Source organism: Silene latifolia, chromosome 11 (assembly GCF_048544455.1).
Source record: "Silene latifolia isolate original U9 population chromosome 11, ASM4854445v1, whole genome shotgun sequence".
NCBI lineage: Eukaryota > Viridiplantae > Streptophyta > Magnoliopsida > Caryophyllales > Caryophyllaceae > Silene > Silene latifolia.
In genome coordinates this window covers 166,367,396-166,390,699 of record NC_133536.1, presented here as the reverse complement: position 1 = coordinate 166,390,699, position 23,304 = coordinate 166,367,396, and the positions used below count along the sequence as shown (strand labels likewise).

At 34.6% G+C, this 23,304-nt stretch overlaps 1 protein-coding gene across 1 annotated transcript; it reads right to left on the bottom strand.

Moving 5' to 3' along the window:
• Positions 1-155: 155 nt before the first annotated feature.
• On the bottom strand, positions 156-13,151 carry LOC141612051 (uncharacterized). The gene is made up of 13 exons (XM_074430752.1): positions 12,829-13,151; positions 12,636-12,720; positions 9,975-10,071; positions 8,647-8,771; positions 8,420-8,547; positions 7,777-7,947; positions 7,449-7,649; positions 7,205-7,252; positions 7,066-7,106; positions 5,189-5,279; positions 4,874-5,066; positions 2,178-2,306; positions 156-1,479 (listed from the first exon to the last, which is right to left on the bottom strand). The coding sequence occupies exons 1-13, from the start codon at positions 12,995-12,997 to the stop codon at positions 867-869; spliced, it is 2,091 nt and encodes a 696-aa protein (XP_074286853.1). The 5' UTR covers positions 12,998-13,151; the 3' UTR covers positions 156-866.
• Between the last annotated feature and the right edge of the window lie 10,153 nt (positions 13,152-23,304).

The window sequence follows — 23,304 nt, the reverse complement described above, 5'->3', positions numbered from 1 at the left end:
ATAACATACAAAAGACCCTCAACCAGCGCAATCATAGTACTCCATCACATTAATATGGTCCCTTTTAATTTTCATGACCAGTAATTTTGTTGGAAACGTGTGAAGGTAAAATATTATAGTTCTCATATTTAATTAATCTGACACTACTATTTTCATTTTCTTTTTTTTTTAAATTCTAACTTTTGAAAATAACGGTCAAAATTGACTATCAAAGTCAAAAGGGGACAATAAAAATGGGATGGAGAGGGTAATTGTTAATGGTCAAAATTGCAACTGCCCTTTACCAAAGCACAAAGCATGTGCAGTCCCAAAGTTGACGGAACTAAAATGTATCATGTCCCACATGCATACCCGATAGGAATGTCTTAAAAAGGAACATTCATAGCTTAAATGGAACTTTACCTGAACATACCTGAATCAGTTTGAAGGTTCTTGTGGAGAAAACAAGCCAGGCCGTCATTAACAAGCCTCCAAATCTAAACTGTGGAAAAACAGAACTCATCTTGGTAACCCAATTGCTGGCATCAAACTTCAAGCTAAGAAAACAAAGTGGGTTAGAGTCATAAAAAAAGTTAATCATGATTGAGTAGTCCAATGCCGAGCACTCTACCAGATCTGTGTCAAAAAAAAATAGGGAAAAAAAGAAAAAAGAAATTAGAGCTGAACAAACAAATGCATGCTCAAAGTTTGTGTGGTCCGAGGTTAATGCAACTCCAACAAATCACATGAAAATATACCCCCCCTATAAACTATGCTGATACAGTAATCTCACCAATATTCAAAGATGATCAAGAAAGAAATGTGGTCTTTTCTAAATGTGGTCTTTTAATATACACTATTACCTCAACAAACATGTATTAGCAGCTCTAATAATATCTTTTTCGCTTATGAGGATGGGAATCCTCTCCATAATCATCATAAGAATATTTTTTCACCTTCCCATGCTCATGATACAAGTCCTTACCATTGGGCTTCGAATGTTTAGATTTAGGACCCGGTTCGTCCCGTCTATGCCTTCCATCACTGCTGGAAGTAGGCTCTAAGCCAGACTGAAGGTGGCTGTCGAATTCTCGACGAGATCTTCTTTCATGGTCCCTCCTCAATTGAGTGCTCTTTCTGTTTGAGTGATGATGGTTTTGATTAGAATCGCTCTCACGTTGTTCTCTCATATCCTCCTGTCTTTTGGAGCTTCTAAAGAAATTCTTATGTCTCTCCACTGGAGGTCGACTCCTGCTATCAGGCACATGTTTTTCAGAAGTTGACTCATCAAGCTGAGCATTTCTGAGATTTCGCCCACCCTCTGAGGAGCGCGATACCCTCTCTTGTCTCTTTCCATTCGAGTATTTATCATCATCTGAACGCTCGTGACTTCTATGATTTCTTTCTGATCTTCTGGTAAAGCTGTCACCAGAGTGATTTAGGCCTCTTTCTGCATTATCAAGCTGCCCATTGGCATTGTGGTCCTGATCAAACGCTTCTCTGAAAAAATAAAATGAAGCCGTTACAGAATTTTCTAAACCTACCCACTCTAACTTCGGCCACTAGAAATAAAGTTTATGCTAGGGCCTAGAATGAAACCCTCCTGCCTGTCTATATATAGCAAGAATATTGTGTATAACATGCAGACTGTATTCTATCGCTTCCTTATATTCATAGAATATTAGTTCTCAACAACTCCAAGCATTGACAAATAGAAAGCAAGGGAAATATGGATCGTAAACCTTAGAGCTCCACTAGAATGGGTGACATGATGCAAGTCAATTGTTATAATGACCATGCTATTACTCTGTGCTATGACACAATATAGCAGCTAAGGGTTTAAAAGGTTACCTCACCCAAAGGAGGTATGTGGTGTGTTTATGTCACACAACCAATTATGAGATCAAGTCTCCCCATGATATTTAATAGCATAAATATCACTAGAAAAGGAGCACATGAGACAAACCATATAATAACGATTCAGCACATTGCACATATGACACTCATTTGAGTGAAGATGGCTCAAAAACCAACAGAGTAATACTCCCTCCATTGCATTAGGTTGTTTACGTTTCTCCAAATCTTCATCGAAGATTTGAAAAAAATGTAAACCTACTCGGATGGAGGAAATAGTTTTTATCCTGCAATATGCAATGATTAAAAAAACTAAAAATAGATTAATAGCACTATCAGAATACCTTTCAAATGCTTCACTATGAATCCGTTGCTGTCTTGCACATCCCATGAGCCCCGGGAGATTTGATTGATTCATTTGAGGAGCAATGATCCCAGAGACTAATCCCATACCTCCCGGTTGCAAGGATCCACTGTGTCATTAGCAAAACATCAAAATTTGTCCTTTGAGATATTAATTAAGTGCTTTCAAGCCAACCACTTATTCAGAGGAATACTCTGTAGAAACAAAGCCTACCAACACCAAGAAATTTATTAAGTCAACCCCTATTATCTGGAGGTCAATCCAGCATTCAGAGTTTGCCTCTATTTGAATCGCTCTCGCAGCCCACACCTAGAGAGTGCTTAACTTAACTCCTAGAAATCCAGTCAACTGCTGCCCCTCAACGCATTTAAGGAAGAACCAGCTAGCTCTGGGTTCGAGGTCATATTTCACACCGAATCACAACTCATCCTCTGAGTCTTCAAAATCAGCCAATTCAGACACAAATAGTTCATGGACAAAATTGAGTTTGGGTAACTAGAGGATTGACAGGGCGAACACCGAACAGTTAGCTCTCGGATACGAGATACTCCCTCCATTTTTTTATATGACGTTTTGTTTTCAAGATGAACCTTTGACTTTAATTTTTACAAAAATACATCAGTTAAAAAATCGTAAAAATTATACCACAAAATTCCTCACAAAAAGAGGTTTCATATGAATATACATTTCATGATATTTACCCATATACTTTGAAAGATATAGAAGATAGAAGTGTGTGTGTCTCAAAAAGCAAGAATGGCATATACAAAATCAGAGGTAGTATATCCACCTCAATCACTGTGATTTGCCTAATTAACAAGTCGCTTTTATCAAATTTCTGAGAGATCAACAAGGGTATATATGCTTTTTTATTAACGAAGCAGTAATAAATACTGTATATATTATATCCACAGGAAATTGACCTGAATAAAGTTATTCGGGAAAAACAGGTTGTCTAGATACTGTTAAGAATTCCTAACCAAATCCCATTTGTATCATACAGATTTTGATTTTCCATGTAGAAAAAGTCCAATATTATTAGTATTCCTAGCACTGCCCATGAAAAGACATGTTTCTGTTATTAAATGATTCAAGTATTTCTTGAAAAAAACTATTTTACATGACAAGTTACAAAGGCTGTATAGAAGTGGGTTTGTTATGAAACTAACTCAGAAGAAACAGGTTCAGATTTTTCAAATATAAATACAGTATTACATTATGGTAAAACTACGAGAACTTTACCCTGATGCTTCAAATGCTTCTGCCTATTCTAGGGTAAGGGGGTCCTACATAAGCAACATTATCCCGGTGTTGGATGTTGACTCATCTCAAAGGAATTGATTTTTGAATGTCCTTTTCACAATGATTAAATCAAGAATCACCTATGGCACTCTCACGATAAAAAAAATATAAAAAAAAGCGCATATAGCGTACTAATCCAATTTGCTTAATATCAAAATCTTCAAAAGCCAAAGGATAGTGCTTTTCGCACTGCATCCGGAATGGAGTCAACAATGCACAAGTGCACAACTACCTAATGGTTGTTTTGAAGCAACCTGGCAAAATCATACATCTTGACTGTTTAATAAATTCGTGTTTGTCTCGTAAGTACATGATCTAACAACCATCTCTCCCATGACCCAAGCCCTCTCATCCCAAATAATTAACGCACTTCCATCTTTGTTTGTCCAAATTAAACGATCAGTTTCGAAATCTAACAAAAGAAAATGGTAGTAGTCTTACATTATTCTAGGATTCCGCTTAGAAACTCTTATATAATTCTCAATTCTGAATTTGGCATAAATACCATATTGGGAATATGCCAAATTCAACTCTTATCGAATTATTCTAAAATTTGGAACTGAGCCAAAAATTTTAGAATTTAAAAGAATTTAGGAGTCCACAACAAATAACACTATCTCCTCTCGTTCGGAAATTCAACTAACTCTCCCCTCGTCAGTTGTTTCTCTCTCCACAGTTCCCCTATCCACCCTTTCCACAGATCCATCACCAACGATTTCTTCTCACTCTTGTCAATAGAATTGCCTACAAAATTCTCTTCATCATCCTTTTCACGTGTTCTATAAGAATCAGTTAGTGTTTGCTAAGACTCGCCACCAGTTCTGTTCACTGTCATCAATGTTTGCTGACAATAGTGACCATATGAGTAGAACATAGGAAAGATAATGTGAGTATGTGACCAATAGAACTATAGAAGATGAAGTGAATAGTGATCCAAGATGTAAAATAATCATGATGTGACCAATTGAACTATAGAAGATGTAGTGATTCAAGAAGTAAAATAACCATGATCATCATATTTTTACTTCTTTAGATTTCACTTTGAAAATGTATATATAACTCCACTAGTAAATTCTGAATTTGAATCTCACATCTCCCAAACAAGAGATTTGAATTTCAAATCTCTATCCAGAAATCAAATGATGGATTCCAAAGCGATGCTAGTTCTCAAACACTATCAAAATCAAAAGAGCAAATATTGAGGGATCACCGGAAAGGCGACATCTATATAAAAGGGCATTTAGGGTATGTTGGTATTTTGTCTCTAATATTCCAAAAAGAAGGAGAAAAAATTAGCTCAAGTCGAGGAGAACAAGCACGAATATGTCAAAATTTAAAATCAAATGAAATGAAAAAAGAACAGCAAGCAGTTACCTAGTAACTTGATACCCCGTGAACATTGATGAGGTGTAGGGAGAAAATGCATATGGTGTAGTAGCAGCCATGTTGGTATTGTACATCATTTCAGGGCCACAGTACATGTCATAAAGGGGCCTTCCATGTTGAGAATTACCGGGCCAGTACTGTGGTGCATAACCTGGAAAACCCCCTTGAAAAGGAACATTCCCTGGGTTTCAAGAAGAGGTAGGAACATCAGACAAGTAAGTTTGCCAGCAAAATATGTTATTATTCTATTTAACGGCGGGGCAAGGAAAAACATAAACTAGATACTTATTACAGGAGCCATACCGCACCAATCGCTAGTGTGAGAACTTGCAGCAGCAGGGCAGTCTCTAATCAAATGATCCGGAGACCCGCACCTGTAGCATGTTCGCAAGCCCTGGATGACAATATATTAAATTTTTAAACATACACTGAGTTTCTAAAAAATAACTAAAATCTAAATTAAGTGGCAGTTTCACTCATGAAAGTACATGATTGGAACTGAAAATTTAGTCACCAGACTCATAATTGCAATTGGTCAATTGGATAACAGATGATGAGAAGGGAATGAGAACACAGGGATGTATTCTGAACATTGTCTCAGTTAGAGAAAGATATGTGTTAACAACATACAAGGAAAGCATTTAGCCATATCATTTAATCACCGACCAGCATCCTAAGTTACTACAGCAGACTTGAGAGGAAGGGTGATAGTAGTGGAGTTTTAGAAAAAATGACAGATCCAGAAATCTCGGCTCACGTTATTAAGACTGGAATCTGGATAGTGTAACCAGTACCAATCCTCAAAATAAACTCACATTTACACTATTAATTTCTGATAGCCAAACTCCCCTATTACCTACTGATAATAGTCGGTGTTACAAACAAATTATTAATGAAATCAAACTAGTGACTAATGATTATGTGAGGACTTGAACTTTCACTAAAATATGGTGACTTGTGGGTTTAAGCAGCTTAGACCTATGACTATCAGCAAGTGAACATACAGGGAGAGTAAACAGCCGCATTTTGTAAGTTGTTTATTGGCGTAATAGAAATTGAGGCCCAATTCACAAAGCTTAGCAAGGTTAAAGTTAAACCTCTACATTAATCGTCATACTAATATGAAGACTGAAATATCAATTTTAACCCTATAGTCAGAAAATTTTGCTCCTGCCTGTATGTGCGGATACTAGGAGAGGCGTGAAGAGTGTCATACTAGTATTGAGACTACTGTTCTTGATAACGAGGAATCAATTGAATTTAGATAAAAATTCAATTTAATAAGCTATGCACATTCTTACATAACGTACTAAATTTACAAGGGGGGAAAAAGGAAAAACAAAAAAAAAAGCTCAAAATGCACCAAGAAATAGCAAGCGATGGGGTTGCTTTATCTATATTGTTGTCCACGAGCATCAAAACACAACTCAATGTATTGCTTAGAGTTCTTGCTTTTGTATGATTGACTAAATCCTCTGAAGTTAAACTCAAGGCACTAAATGAGAGGTCAAAAACATATAACCGCATAGGTAAACACTCATGCACTTCCTAAAAGCGACATAGTAAATTGATAATTGACCTATAAGGACCCCCAAGAAGAAGCCTATAACCCTAACACTGCACCCTAACGGGATTACTATTATGGTATCAGTGTATTAACACCATTGTTTAAAGAACCAGAATTGGGGAACTTTTGACAAAGATGAAAATTTTCTTTATAAATCATATAATCCGAAGAAATGGCCTCTTACAGAAGCTGGGTCTAAGTGGGTTCCATCACGTGTGTCAAAAGTATATATGAACACATTGCCAGCCAGTACAGCGAGAACAGACATGATAGCATTATCTAACTTAATTTTCACAGTTGAAGAGCAAGACATACATGTTCAACAGGGGAATCTCCAGAAAGAAATCTAAATAGACTCATGCTCAAGGGCGCCTAAATGCTTCACCAATAAGTAGTGCAGCAAGCTAACTACAACGTATATAATGAGGAAGCCTCTTAAAATTGTGACTAGCCATATCCAAGGAAATTATATAGCTCAGCATTCTCTGAGACAACATGTTAAAAGAGTAAGCGAGAGAAATGAAGACAATCCCTGAGGTTCTGGAAAAGCAGATAGCACTTTCAGTTATGCTTGAACAAGATTATGCATTAATTGGAAGATACTAGTAACTACCTTGTTTAGTCTGCCAGGAGTTATGAAATTCCTTTCACCACCTGGAGGAATGGCATGATTGCAGTATTAAGATTTGGAGCTCAATCTAGAAACATCATTATAAATACAGTAAAAAAAAACTTCTAAAGACAGATCATACCTTCAGTAACATCACAAAAAGTCTGCCCCTTCTTGGTGGAAGAATTTGCTGCAGAAAGAATTTTTTTGAGTGTTAGAACATAAAATATATCAGCAGAAAAGGATACCAAAACATAATGCCTTACTCTTACAGAAAACCATTTTTATTTCTAGTATCGCAATTTAACTAAGTCCGCAAATCTTGACACCTGATCAGTTTGTTAACTGTCATAGTTATACGGCAGAAGAAAGATTTATGCAATCACCTTCCTCATTTGCTCCAGATGTTCTTAAGGGCTCATTTTCCCCTTGAAACTCTGTGCAATCGTCCAATGCAACAGGGTAACGTTTTGTATTACTCTGTAACTTGTCTGATACTCTAGTTGCACACCGGTTTAGCCGCAAATCTCTTGGTTGAACAGTCGGAGCATAAGACAGCTGCCTTGTTTGAATTCCAGATTCACCATCTATACAAAAAATCAAGTAAATGGTTACGTACGGTTGCATCCAACGAGCTCTATCAAACTTGAGGCAGAAATGTCATATGTTAAATGCGAATTTCCTCGACTATAGATATCGGATTTGGCATAAGACCTGGTGCATATCTATCAAGATCCTTTTCCAAGCCATTGTTCAAGTCTTGAGATTCCAGAAACCGTTTGATCGTTTGCCTAAGTGAAAGATTTGGCAGTAAATCTTCAGGTTTGCATTTGGTGGAAGAACACATAGGACATCTGGAGTTTTGAACCAATGCTAGATGAATACCTGTCAATGATAATTACAACGCTAAGAGAACAACCCCATCAAAAGAAAGCCGAAAGCAAATAACAAGCATAAATTGACCGAGATTTAATGTGATACAATTGTGCACTTCTGCTTAGGCAGCAAGGAATGAAGATTTTTTTATTATCCTTCATACTCTGAAAGATAGCAGGGTTGAGGTACAAGAATTTGCATGTCCCGGACGGGGGAAAGGGTTATACATTTACAAGCCAGATCTTCGATAATTTAATTGAGGGATTTTATAATCATCATGCAAAGCAAACACAGCTTTATTTTTATAAAGCTGTCTCCCTAGATTCCATTGAAAACATTCCAAATTACAAGAATCTAAATTTTTTTGTAAAAGAACTTCACAACTTGATGTTCATTTTAAAGAGTTAGGCAAAGAAACAGTTTGATGGGATAAATCCAGGAGCAAATAAATCCAAAGGACAACATCGACAGAAAATCTTACAACTTTCACAAAAGCTATGCTGACAGCATGGTATCATGACAGCCTCTTTAAAAGCGGTTGTACATAGGGGACACTTCAGCTCAAGCGGCATTTCAAAGCTCTCCTCAGCATTTTTTGCAGCTACGGCTCTGTATCAGTCAAAAGCAAATATAACTATCAGCATCCAGAAGCTCAAGAAATGATATGTTCAACACACTGCCTTTTATGTTAATTTGGGAATATTGTACCTTCTAGAGAGAGAGTCTCTCTTGTCATTGAAATTATATGCAAGGTTATAATAATCAGATAAATTTGCGACAGGAGGCGGACACAAGTCAACACCGAAATCATCACACTCGTTTACTCCAAAATCCTGCAAAACGGCCACATAATTAAAAAAATCCACACATTTGGCATCAGTACAAATTTACCCCACAAAAGTTCCCAAATTCATAATGTGAAACGTCTGAAAATGGGAAACAAACACATAAATAAAATATTATACTCAAACACTCGCCAAAAAAACTATAGACGGTATGATAGCGCATGCCATCATACTAAAAATGTGTAATTTATTGCTCTCATAACTATCTCACATTCTCACCTCTAATAACTACGGGTTTAATTTAGATGTGTTCGTTGAGCACGGATAATATTTTTTATGAAAATCAAGCCAAGAGTGTTCGTTAGTAATACATTGAACTTATACAAGGGATACAGAAGAACAACATATCAATTAAAAAACAAAACAAAAAAAGTACTATGAGCTATTAAAATGCGTCACAATACTTAATTTTGCCAATGACAATAGATTATAATGATGCCTGGACCAGAAACAAGATGATGCTCAATAACAAACAATTACCATATTGCCCAATTAACTTGGATGAAATTAACAACCAAGATTTCCACTCAGTGACTGATGCTAGATTTATACCAGAAGCAAGGAGGAGAAATAGATGTTAGGTTCTTGTACTTATAGACTTATAGTAATAGCTCTCTCTTCATAACCCTCCCTCTCTCAAGAGAAGGGACAAAAATTGGCTAATTTCAACGGAAGCACCTCTTCCACAATTTCAGGAACCCTTCAGCTGTAATAGCTTATAAATCTTACGAAAGATAACAGGGCTGAACAGAAGCCTCGTTATCCACTTATCCTTGCCATTAGATGACCAGGTTTGATATTTTAGTTTCTAATATTATTAACATTATTATTATAAGATTTTGCAATTTGTTAATAAGGAAAATTTGAGAAATTTACTTTCTTTTACAAAGATAATTCGTACACCATTTTTGGTCTTTAAGCCGTGATTTTTCTCTCTAAAAATTCAGAGAAAATTTTGCAAGACTATCTCTATACCAACCACCGATGAATAAGACAAAGAAGAGAGCATCTCAAATTATCATATGCACATCGGCAAACAGTCATTTGTCCTTGAGATATATCAACTCTACTACCCCGTTTGCCGACTAGGTTTAGGAATGAGCACAGTGATGTGGCAAAACAGGAAATTTTTATAGTGTGATGGAAAAATATGTTGCAAATTGACATTGGTATCAGGTATCCTTCACATACCAGAACAGGGGGCTCATCAGCATTTACATAATGTGCATCAGCATTTACAAGATAAGCATCCCCACTATCAACATGGGCAGCCGGAATATCAAATTCCCTGCAATAACTTCTTTCATGTGAGATACAGACAAATATAATGAATAATAAACTGAAGTATTTATGAGATTATACAATCTACTAATCTAGGCACATTTAATGACAATCAGTTTTTTATTTGTAAACAGAGCAAGGTAAGGTACCCATAGACCCAATAAAGAATATTGTTAAATGAACTTATATCCCGAGGCAGATAAAGTCCAAATTAGACACGGCTACAATACCATTCTGAATCGCAACATAGATTTAACAACAAGAAGGAGGTGTTGAGAAAATCGAAAGATATCTAACCTCCTGACTACAACATCGAAAGTAAAGTAATATACAGATCATCTGCATGCCAGAGTTGCTACTCCTCAAAAAGGGGAAACAGCTGCATAAACTGCCCCTTTCTTACCAAACTTAGGTATAGTATGCTGCATATAAAGAATGACAATCTAAAGTGCCAAAGTGCGTTAATCTTTCAGCCAGAACATTACTTCCATGTTCCAAGGCTCGAAACGCTCCCGCATATGGCGAGATAAACAGGTCGGAAGTACACGACCAAATTCAAGCAACATATAGATATTGTTTATTGGATAACATATTAATTATGTCGATGGACTGCTATTCCAAAGTACATGGAGCATAGGAAAGTTCAGTGGCCTATTCATCCCATCACACTACCAAAAAAATGAATGACCCCACTCAAAATAAAAAAAAAATAAAAATACAACGTGGTTTCGCTTGGAACTGGAAACACGTCAACACTCTTCGCCATTGAAATGAAATTTTAGGGGTGCTCAGAAACTCGGTGTACACTAAAGCTTTGTCAGTAGACAACTAAAAGTCTAAAATCAAAAGAAAATGCCCTCGGATAAGGATCAAAATATATTGATCGCCATTACTATTGTTAAGTATCATTACCACACCAGAAGGGGTTTACAAAAAAGAAACGGAATTGAAGAAATGTTGCCATGTCATAATCCCAGGTCACATCCACATGATCATTATTACCAATAATCAACCATGTTATTTATTGACAAGAACGCGTGTGGGATTAATGTGCTAAATGAGCATCAAATTCTAAAGCATGTTGAACTGGTGGTAAGTCATCATATACAGCTGACCATGCTTTTGATAGGGAGCTGGAAGATACGATACGTGTCAAATTTGAAACACGTGATTGCTAGGCTCATTAAATTCCACGATATTATAGAATCTTGGACCCTTTAGGAAATTTTACTCTGATAAACGAGTATTCATTCGTTATCTAATATGAAGAGACAAGAATCATGCACAAGCAAGTTAACGAAACATTCAGATAAGATTTGAGTTTTGACCATATTCATTTATGGGGAATTAAGGACACAGACGACAATGATATGCAAAGATGAAGATATATTTTTAACAAAATATGAGATACTCTGACTGAAGTCATCATGGTCAGTATTATTATAGTGGTTCAGATTTATAACAATTTTTAGGTTTAACTAATTGAGAACCTCTGATAGTAGACCCTAACTAACAGTCTCCTTATTTTATTTTTTGGCGCGTTCTAACAGTCTCCTTATCAAGTTAATGCAACTAACATTCCAATCATGGCATGCAATTTCCGATGTCGAACATCAAGTCCAGCTTTATTTATATCCTAACTCAACAAAGTATAAATAGGTAAAATCTCACAAACAAGAAGTCATAACATGACTATCAGACACCCTAAAGTAAATTAATAGTCTGCTATATTCAGCTTCTAATAAATCCACCAATTAACATAACCTAAACTTACTCAAACAAAAAAGCATTGCGTGTTATTAAAAAACATACGCATAGGCGATCAATAGACGAAAAGATTGCATGCTGCTGCTTCTGAACATGTTTACATAACAACTACCGGTTGCTATTAAGAAACCATTGGCAAGCCACACAGCGTTCTATTAAACATAAACCACATTTCACAGATAACATCAACAAACATGTAAACTGCCACAAAAAGACAGAAATTGAAACATCCAACAAAATGACTTGGATTACCCTTAACGGATTCATGTAACTAAAATTCCAGTTTTCGCATGCAATCTCCAATGTGGAACGTCAAGTTCAGCTCTATTTATATCCTAACTCAACAGAAAATAAACAGACAAAATTTCCCGCGCTACTATTCACAACATGATTACCGACAATATATTTATATGTACTATTCTACTTCTAATAAATCCACCAAATAACATAATCAAAGGTTAGCCAAACAACAAAACAAGCTGAAATTACAAAACAAACACGTAATCACATAAACAATCAACAGACGGAAAGATTGTACACTGCAGCTTCTCAACATATTAACAAAAACGATCAAGCCGTTGTTATGAACAAAATACAGCATTCAATGTAACATAAACCACAATTCACATATAGCATCATCAAACATAATTAAAAAACTGACAAGAAGTTTATAAAACAGCCAAAACTGAGACAAACAGCAATGCAAACAAAAATCATATAATAGAAATCGAAATTTCATGTGGAAGAATTAAACTGTCAGCATAAACACAATGAAATTAACAATATCAAATCCGTTCGAATCACCTAGGAGACGGACACGACTTGGCTGGAACTCGCTTGACGATGACACTCGAACCGCTAGCAATTCGAGTGTTCTCGTCGGTATACTCTGCATGAATTACAACAACAAAACAATCAAAATTCATCATACACAAAATTTATGATGAAAAAAAAAAAAACTCGACAAATTGAATAATCAATAAAAAATTGATTAGACCTGTGCCGGAGATAGAATCGCAGAAGACAAGATCGAAACCGTGAGAGAGATTGAGATGGTTTTTCAATACGATTTTGGATTTAAGATCGCGAATTGAGATAGAAGGTTGTTGTCCGATATCAATGGTGTCGAAATTTGGTGAACTCCTAAACTTGAAGCGAACTGCCATGGCGGAAACCCTAAGATTTTTGTAAAGAGGTTAGGGATGATTGATGAAGTTTGCTGACAAAGTAGAATGAAGTGTAAGAAACGTACGAGCGGAGTAGTATTTAGGGGTTGAGCTTTTTTGTTGCTTTTATATGTTGTGCATACAAGGAAAGATCAAAGACGGAGCTTTTAATAGTTGCAATAATAATAGTGGGATAATGTCATTACAGCAACTCTCCTATAGGACCGTCCTATAGCATAGGACGGGCCTAATAGAAGAAATTAGCCCAGTAAATAGAGTTAAACCAAACATAAAAGCTCATAATTCTCCTTGAGACCCAGCGATAAGTCCACAACGCCAGTGGTAACTCCGTCTCCTACATCGTCGCTCGTTAGTTCGTCACTCTATCTCCATCCAGCGATTCCCAACCACCTCACCGGCCGTTTTCTATCTCCTTCCTTCGTCGATCGACAGCCTCGGTGACGTCGACGATCGCAAATATTCAGGTTTTGATTTTATCTTACAAACGCCAGATTTTATGATAAAAATTCAGAAATCAACTACTAATTGTTTTAACTTGAATTTCTATGTTTTTAAGTTGATAACTTTGAATTATAAATTGAAAAGTAAGCCTTCATTTTATCCCATCTACCAGTAGTTTTGTAAAAAGATTATTTAGTTTGATAATTGATGGTTTTAACTTCAAAGCCGACAAATTTAATTTGATAAATTTATACGCTATAAAAAGTTTATAATGTTTTTCTCCCTTTATTTTTTTAAAGCAAGACTTTTAGTTTAATAACCTATAACTTTAATTTGATAACTTATTGTTTTGAGGGTTTTGCTTTGTTCATGTAAGTTAGGATTTTTAATTTAATGGAAATTAGTTTTCTAATTTAGTTTTTTAAGTTAAAAACTCACGACTTTGAGATGAATATCTATGGGGTGCCGAGGATGCGTGGAATAAGATAGTCGTTGTAGCAGATTAATGAGGCAGATGGTGGGAAGGTCGTTGTTTATGAACAAGACTTGGTGGCTTTACGGTGGATAAATTGGAGGTGCCTTGTCGAGTTGTCGTTCACTCTTTCTTAGCAAAAGGGAGATGAAAGACCAGTGAGGAACTGAGGAAACGAGAGGGGTGGAAGTAGTTTGGGCTTTGTTTCTTTCTTTTAAATTATTTTATTTTTTGAGCTTTTAGTTTAATAGGCTGGTCTCATGGTAAGAGACCGCCTTATACAACAATTTGTGATGTCATTAAGGGGCTCTATTTTTTACAATGGACTCTAATTATGGCCCGGCCTACCAAGTTGAGTACTCTTATTGTATAGGGCGGTCTTATAGCATAAGACCAGCCCAATTTATGAAAGCCCAAAAAAATAGATTTTTTTTTTTTAAATAAACCTAATGCATATTTCAAAGGTAGAAGTAACTGTTCTTCCTAAGAAAACCAACGACTAAACCCCACTAGTTGCCTAACCGTTTATCACCCAAATTGAAAATTTCTTTTTGTCATCAGCACAATTGTTCATCACTTTCACGGCAACTTTCTTTTTGTCATCAGCACAATTGTTCATCACTTTCACGGCAACTTTTTGGTGTTCTTCATCTCTGCAACTTCATAGCCTCTTACCAATCACAACAATGTTCGGAAAGGAGAAATCCATCAAGCAAGGTTTGTTTAATTTTTTTTAATTGTTTTACATATATTTTCTCTTCTATTTTTTACATGCATGAAGTTGATTTGGTACAAAGGTACCGTCTTTGGCAATGCACTTGTGTAAGAATGGTTTTTCTTAAGCGTGTTGTGAATGGTTTTTACAAGGAGTATGTAGAGGGGCTTAAGGTTGGGGATTCGACGATTGCTGAGGGGGATTGAAATTGATGGGGGATAAAACTTGATTCTAAGGTTAAGTTTATAAAGTGAATATTCAGTTCTGGTAAAATTGATTTGTAGGAAGTGTTTGACAAGATTTTGGTATTCGTCTTCGAAGAACGATTCAGTGAAGTTTAAACTCAATTGTAGTTCAACTTTAATTCCCACAATAATTTCTGTTCATTCTCAATTATTATATCACGTCTTATAAACGTCTTTTTTCTTACCGAGCCTCTATGAAGTATTTTGACTCGTATTCACTTGAAACATGTTAGAAATTGTTTGAATGTGGGGTTTTCGAATTTCAAGAAAACGATTACGTCTAAACAAATAACGTTACGTTGTTGGTGTATTGATTCATCAACAATTTCTATTTTTAATGTACTTGTTTTGATTTAATAAGTGTATAAGATATTGCAATGTCTAAGTTCACTTATTAGCACACACACTGACAAAGAACTTGAAGAATGTTCGACAAAGGATAACAATGAAATGATCAGTGGTAAAGGGTATACACATGTACCTCGCAATAGGATTTAGCAACAATTTTGTCTTATACCGTCATCAACAACACCAGATGCAGTGTAAGTGCCTTCATTAATTTGGACCGCTTATTTATGTGTTTGTTTGTGTATGATCATTTATGTAAGTGTGTGTATGTGTTCCGAATTTAGAATAATTGGGTTTCAAGCATTAGGAGTTATTTACTTCTGTAAAGCTCAGGTATAGACAGTTAAACAATCAGTTTTGAAATTAAATGTGTAGGTAGTCTAACTTGATTACACATTGTATTAACTTTTAATATACTGATTTATTATAAGATGTTAATTTTTATTTTCTCTTTTCATTATACAGAAAAACTTTTCCACCAAGTGTAATCCAAATTTTTTCAAAATGGGAGTGAAGGATCTAACTAGTCGTCAAATTGAGGATGTAAAAGATCTGGGTTTTGGTGGGTTGTTGATGATGAAATTGAAGACACTTATTTTAGGCTTCATTCCTTGGTTAGACAAGAACTTTAACCCGCATAAAAGACTTCAAAGTTTGGAAAATGATCACATGTACTATATTACGCCCGATGATGTTTATGACATCTTGGGCATTCCAATATATCTTAACCAAAAAATAGGCGCTGACACACTATGGAAAAGGGTAGACTAAAGATGCTTCTTTAGTTAAAAAAATGGATGGATGTACTTAAGGTGTCAAAAGAGGAAGACCTGACGCTGGACAAGGATGTTAACGCCTTTAGTGAGCACAAAAATGGTGGTGACGTCTTTAAGGGTTTGTTTATCTTGTTTTCTATTTCAAGCTTCTTATCACCGAACTCTGAACGAAAAGTTGATAAGTCACTTTTTAAAGTCTTAGAAAACGTTTTCCATTTGCCTCGATTAGCTTGGTGCTCCTTTGTGTTGGATAGACTATGTACATTACTAAGGAGGTATTTTGAGAATACATCTCAAACTTCTGTCAATGGTTGTGTCTTGGTATTGTTACTAGCCTATCTTCACTGAATGCCATTTCAAGGCATACTAGCACCATTGAAGATTCCTCTTGTTCAGAATTGGGTTGATGACGAGCTGAAGAAAAGAGTTAAAATTGAGTTCCAAGTCGAGTATGGTCAGGGAATAATCATAGACACAACAACCTTTCTCATTTGTAGTGTATAGGCAATGGGTGGTTACGCCTCAACCCTTGGATATAGTCGATACTGATGGGCAGGAAACAGAGGGTCTATAACAAGATGTCTCTCTACAAAATAATGTTAACATACCAGGTGTTGAAGTTGGCGATACATCATCATAGTTTATCTACTATAGTATACCTGACAATCTGCCTTTTAATCACGAAATCAAGTTGCGATCTACACATGTGAGTACATAATGTTACATGTAATCATGTTACATAATTTTTTCGTTTTACTTCAGTCTCGCTATAGAATATTTTAGATGAAAAATGATAACTATAAGTTATTAATTCGACAATATGTTGTTCCCATTATTAGTCTCCTGATAAATTATGATGTGAATACAGCATTCGGAAGAGTCGTGTCAGATGTTGAAGAGGAACATGGAGGTGGTGCTTGCCGAACATGTGGAGGCTGGCCTCAAAAGAGTTAGTAGAAAAGAAGCATTCTGTCGAGAAGGTTGTTTGTCTTTCTCAAGAGGAAATCATATCACAAACTCAGGGTATAATGGAAAATCATGATTGGCAAGCCTTAATGGATGATGTACTAAATCAAATCTTGAACGTATCCAATACTTGGTTATCCTTATTTGAAGATGACGACATGTATATTTAAACGGTCAGCATTCAATTGGACATTTTCCACAATAGAAATACACTGCATATGAATTGTCGTAAATAATCTGAAATAAAATAATCCGAAATAAAACAAGTCTGAGAACAATTAAAATGAAGATACAATCAATATTGAATTGAAAAAATTCTATTATTGAATTGATATCTTGCTGGCTGTTAGAGCCTTCCAAACTTCATTTGTGATGCTTGCTAACTGGAACTTCTCTTTCTCCTGTTAAATTGATATTTGAGACGCTTACAGCTTTCCTGTTTAACAGCTCTACCAAACCGAGACTCCTCTTCAATTTTCTGAGTTCTGCTCCATGCGCCGGACAAAAGCTTGATGCTTTGATTGAGGAAATACCTGAATATAAACACGATGACAAGTACTATAATATAAATAAGAGGTTATATGCAACAATTGATATCAAACTTATTTACCATGATATTATAAACAAATGACGTACTTGTCGTATTGCATTGGCAATTGCACAGTCATGCACTGTAAAAATAATGACAAGGGATTTATCACTCATCGTCGCCCTCAATGTTTCCAAGAGCCACACAAATGAATCTGTTTTTCATTGACAATGAATGCACACCCAAACATGACGTTTGTGGAAGGATTAATCACCCCAACAAAATGTGCACAGCTTAAGCTATATCTGTTACTGCTATATGACGTGCCAAATATAAGGACATGCCCATGGCTTTTGTAGTCATCCCGCATTGTAGAATCGCACCAAAAAAGACCAACCACACTACGACTATCATCTCTTCTTACACTAACAAACAAATTTGGATCAATAGCAGCATCCCTATACAATTTTTTAATAACTGCTTCTGCACCCCCTTTTACGAATAGCTTTATTCATAACATGTTCACTAAGTTTATATGATCCTCCAATGTTTCACTTCGAAGACTTTCAAGAGATCCAGCCACCGGCAATCGCAACTGCTAAATTATGTAAACTCATTATAGAATATGTAATTGTCAATAACATTGACATATTATTGCATGTTTCCAACATAAATAGTCACGTTTACAAGTGAAAGACCAAGTTTTATTATTTTGGTACCCAAGCTTTAAAAAAACATACAAAAGTTTGCACTGGTCGGCAACTTACGGAACAAGATGATGAGAACAAGGTCCAAGTTAATACGGAGTATGCTACCAGTTCAGTTTTAGTTTTTAACCTAGATATTTTAGTTGTCAAAGTAAAATTATTCCCCATATAGTAAAAATGACATAATATGTCGCTCGGCGTAGAACATAAACAATCAGTTTTGTAAATAAAACTAGCCAACAATTTGCTATGTTAGGAGGCCAGAATTGATCAAGAACAGAACTTAGATGTTGCATTTTATCCCTCAATGGTTCCTTCTATTAATAAAACCAGATAATAAAAAATTTACGTCCATTACCATGTTCTAAACATAAAACGCTAGGTTTCTATCTGTCATTATTTAAACAAGGCTAAAATTTTATGGCAATGTTCTCAACTTCAAATATTATTGTATTCACCCAATATCATAACAAATACATTAATTTGGACATTAGAACTTAAAACGCGAGTTTTGTACATAAAAATAATAACTAAAATGCTATGTTTGGTGGAAAATATTACATTTTCAAAATTATTCATACGTTAAGTTTTGAAAGTAGAAGTATAAGTTTTCAAATTATAACTATTCCGCAGACTCTAAAATGACGCAATATATTATTCCGCTAAGAACATAAAAAGGTCAGTTTCGTACATAAAACTAACAAATAATAAGGTAAGTTGAGAGGCAAACCTTAAATTAATAACATCCAAGGACGTTATGTTTCAAAATTAAAAGTTGAAGTTTTAACCATTTAACATATCTTAATTAACTGGAAAATTTGTTTACCACATCACATTCAGTTTTAAACTTAAAAGGTTCCTTTTTCACAAAACAACTAGAAAATACAAAATTTACAAACATTACAATGTTTTATACATAAAACACCAGGTTTATACATAAAACATCAGGTTTATACATAAAACACCAGGTTTCTAGATCTCACAAATCAAAACTAGGCTAACAAAATGACAATGTTCTCAACTTTATTTGTTCTGTATTCACCCTATAATTAAGAGTATCATAAAACGTAAATTGACTTGGAGAATATAACTTAAAAGGTTCAGTTTTGTACATTAAACTAGTCAATAGAATGCTATGTCAGCTGCCAAAAATCACATTTAGAAAATTATTACAGCGACAAGTTTTTAAAGTAGATGTCTAAGTTTTCAAAGTATAACTATTCCCCTACTCTAAAAATGACTCAATATACTATTCCGCTAAGAACTTAAAAAGGTCGGTTTTGTACATAAAACTAACAAATAATAAGCTTAGTTAAGAGGCCAGCAATAAGTCAATAAGAATACTAGAACGTTAAGTTTCACAAGTAAAAGTTAAAGTTTTCACTCCACAAATAGCTTCACAAACTGCAAAATTTGTTTACCATAAAACATTCAGTTTTTTACCTAAAAGGTTCCTTTTTCACAAAATAACTACAAAATACAAAACTAAGACACATTACCATGTTTTAAACATAAAACACCGGTTTCTTGCTCTCAACATTAAAATCTAGGCTTAAAAAAATCGGAAAATTCACGTGGTACCCTCGAACTATTTCATTTTTCACGTGGTACCCAACTTTTTAAGTTTATGCACATGGTACCCCTAAAGTAATATTTTTTTGGAGTTCCATAACCAAATATGTAACATTCGTTAAATTATGCTGACGTGGAAAGTTTATTTGGTGTTTAACTTTGGGAGGAAAATGGTTTGTACACGGTACCCCTAAAATTTTGTGTTTTGCACATGGTAGCATATTTTGTACTAAACAAATTTAATGTTCGATTATATAGCAACATATTTCTTCTTCATAATCATTTTAATTTACATTATTCTTGTCCAAAATGTAATAGCCTTAAGCATTTTCTTTTGCGATTAAATTATTTTTCGAAAAGGTTTGGCATTATATATTCATGGGATAGTTGTGAATTAAATCTGTCATTAGTTCCCGACAATTTTGTGAATATATAATAGAGAATATTGACGTAATTTGTTAAAAATGAGCTTTTATTTCTAAAGCTTAATTTTCTAAAGTTATTTTCAAAAGCTAAAATTACCAAATTATTGCTTCCATTTTTAAAGGTAAAAAGATGGTTTTTGAGTTTTTAAGAAACTACTTCTAAGCTTTAAATAGTGGCTTGTTTGGCCAATTTGTGTTTTTAGTCAAAAAAACAATTTGAAAAAATAGGCTAAACACACACATAATGCCAAACCCTTTTTTTTTGTTTAAAGAACAATTCAATTACAAAAGAAAATGCCTAAGACTATTACATTTTGGACAAGAATAGTGTAAATTAAAGTGATTATGAAGAAGTGATATGTTGCATTATAAGTCAACATTATAATTGTTGTCTTGTTATTGTGTTGTTGTTTTTGTACAAAATAGGGTACCATGTGAAAACCATAAATTTTTAGGGGTACCATATGCACACCACTTTCCCTCCCAAACTTAATTACCAACAAAGCTTTACACGTCAGCATCATTTAGCGGATGTTACAGATTTGGTTACGGAACTCCAAAAAATATTACCTCGGGGGTACCATGTGCATAAACTTAATAAGTTGGGTACCACGTGAAAAATGAAAAAATTCGAGGGTACCACGTGAATTTTCCGTAAAAAAATTGACAATGTTCTCAACTCTAATTGTTCTGTATTTTCCCTATATTTACGAGTATCATAACACATAAGTTGACTTAGAGAATATAACTTAAAAAGGTTAGTTTTCTACTTAAAACTAGTAAAAACCGCTATGTTCGCTGTCAAAAATAACATTTAGAGAATAATTATAACATGTTTTTAAATTAAATGTGTAGGTTTTCAAAGTATCACTATTCCTCATACTCTATAAATGACGTAATATATTATTCAGCTAAGAACTTACAAATGTCAGTTTTGTAGATAAAACTAACAAATAATAAGCTATGTTAAGAGTCCAGCATTAAATTAAGAACATACTTAAAACTGTTAGTTTCAAAAGTAAAAGTTGAAGTTTTATAACTAAAAGGTTCCTTTTCCAAAACAAACCAGAAAATACAAAATTTACAAATATTATCATGTTTTAAACATAAAACACCAGGTTTCTAGTTCTCACAATTTAAAACTAGTCTATAAAAAATGACAATGTTCTCAACTTTAATTATTCTGTATTCACCCTATAATTAATAGTATCATAACAAGTGAATTGACTTGGACATAAGGACTTACAAACATCCGTTTTGTACATAAAACTAACAGATATTACGCGGACACCATTAAATCAAACAGATACATAGAATGTCAAGTTTCGTAAATAAAAGTTGAAGTTTTTAAACTAAAAATATTTCACCAACTGTACAATTGATTTAATGTATAATGTCGAGTTTTTTTTACCTAAAACGTTGGCTTCTCACATAACCAAGTTGTCAACTTTAATTGTTATGTATTTAACCTACAATTTAGAGGCTAGATAGAATGTCAAGTTTCTAAACTAAATAAAGTTGTTTTCAACATATCTATACAATAATATAAAAAGGTTAGTTGAGGGGTGATCTATACAATAATATAAAAAGGTTAGTTGAGGGGTGATTAAACATGCTCACGTGGCATAGCTAAATGTCCTTTAAACAATAAAAAAAAAACACTCTTTGTAGAGTATTCGCCAAAAATGGATTAAAAAGACAAACCATCAATTTTTGGCCTAACTTATTCATTGTCTCCCCATCTTCCCCAAGCAAAAAAACATTTCTTCACGAAATTCAATGACAAATTATAATTCAATGACGCAAATCAATGCACCTCAATAAGTATATCAATTTATTGACTAGCTCATTATTACTTGCCTCTTGATCTTCATACGTTTCTCCCCGAAATACCATCAATGGCAATCAATGTTTATGAATCCTTTGTTACAATTTCCGTATTTAACTCGGATTGCTGCTTCACTGATCTACTTTGCCGGTATCTTCATCTTGTACCTTCAAACCTGCGTTTTTATGTACTTTTTTGTTGCTTATGGCCTCTAGGTTGCCGGAATGTATACATTTTAAGTTAGTATATACTCTGCAGTTTGTTTGTGTTTGGACGAGGCTAATAATATCTCCAATTTGTTGCTGTATATTCTGAGTTATGATTTAATCCGATTTTGGCAGGTTCGGGTTTGATTGCTTCAATAGTACGTTTCGCAGTATAGAAATTGTTCCCGTATAATCATCGTAAGCACCTAAGCCTACAATTTTCCCTACTAAAACTTACCAGCCCCAAATCCTAACATTATGGAGTTCATTTTTCAATTTCTTCTTGAAATTTATACGTACCAAGTTACTTAACAGTTGCAAATTGCAGTGAAGGATCTCATTTTGATTAACTTGGCTTCTCTATCCAGGAACTCAAGCAGCTAAAGGTTTTTATTTTACATTGGTATTTTTTTTTTAAAATTAATTCTCGGTGGATCATTAGCTTTGGGATTTTCACTTAATTTGACGCCTTACTTATGTATGCCTTCTTATTTTTGAACAACGCTGTGATAAAATGTGTACTCAATAATGCTTTGATTGGGGATTTCTTAAGTGAAGCTTAAGAATACTATATTCATCAACTATGTACGTGACAATGCTATGTGGTTAAAGTAATTCTTCAAACAAATGGAGATACACTGATATTATGGGCCTCAATGAGTTATACTACAAGTATCGAAGTGAGTATAGGTACAAAACTACAAGGTTTGTAATTTTTATTTTTTGGTCGTAATTTGATGTGGACAATTTCGTTCATACTAAGCATTTCGTTAGTATACATTTGTACAGAGTAATGAACAAGGACATATAAGTCTTATACTTATTGATACCGATTTACGGTAAGAACCAATGTTTGGTTAGGATCGTAATTCTACTTTGGATCGACGAGATGGGTAGGGTCGAATCGGCAGAATCGTCGCGTAAAATCGTAAGATACTACAAACTCCCTAAATATACCGAGTAGTATTTACTTGGCAGCAAAAGTAGGTATTGTTTCGTCTTTAATTGTCGTCTGCTTATGTTTCACACTTTCATCTCTACAGGAACTTGGTGGAT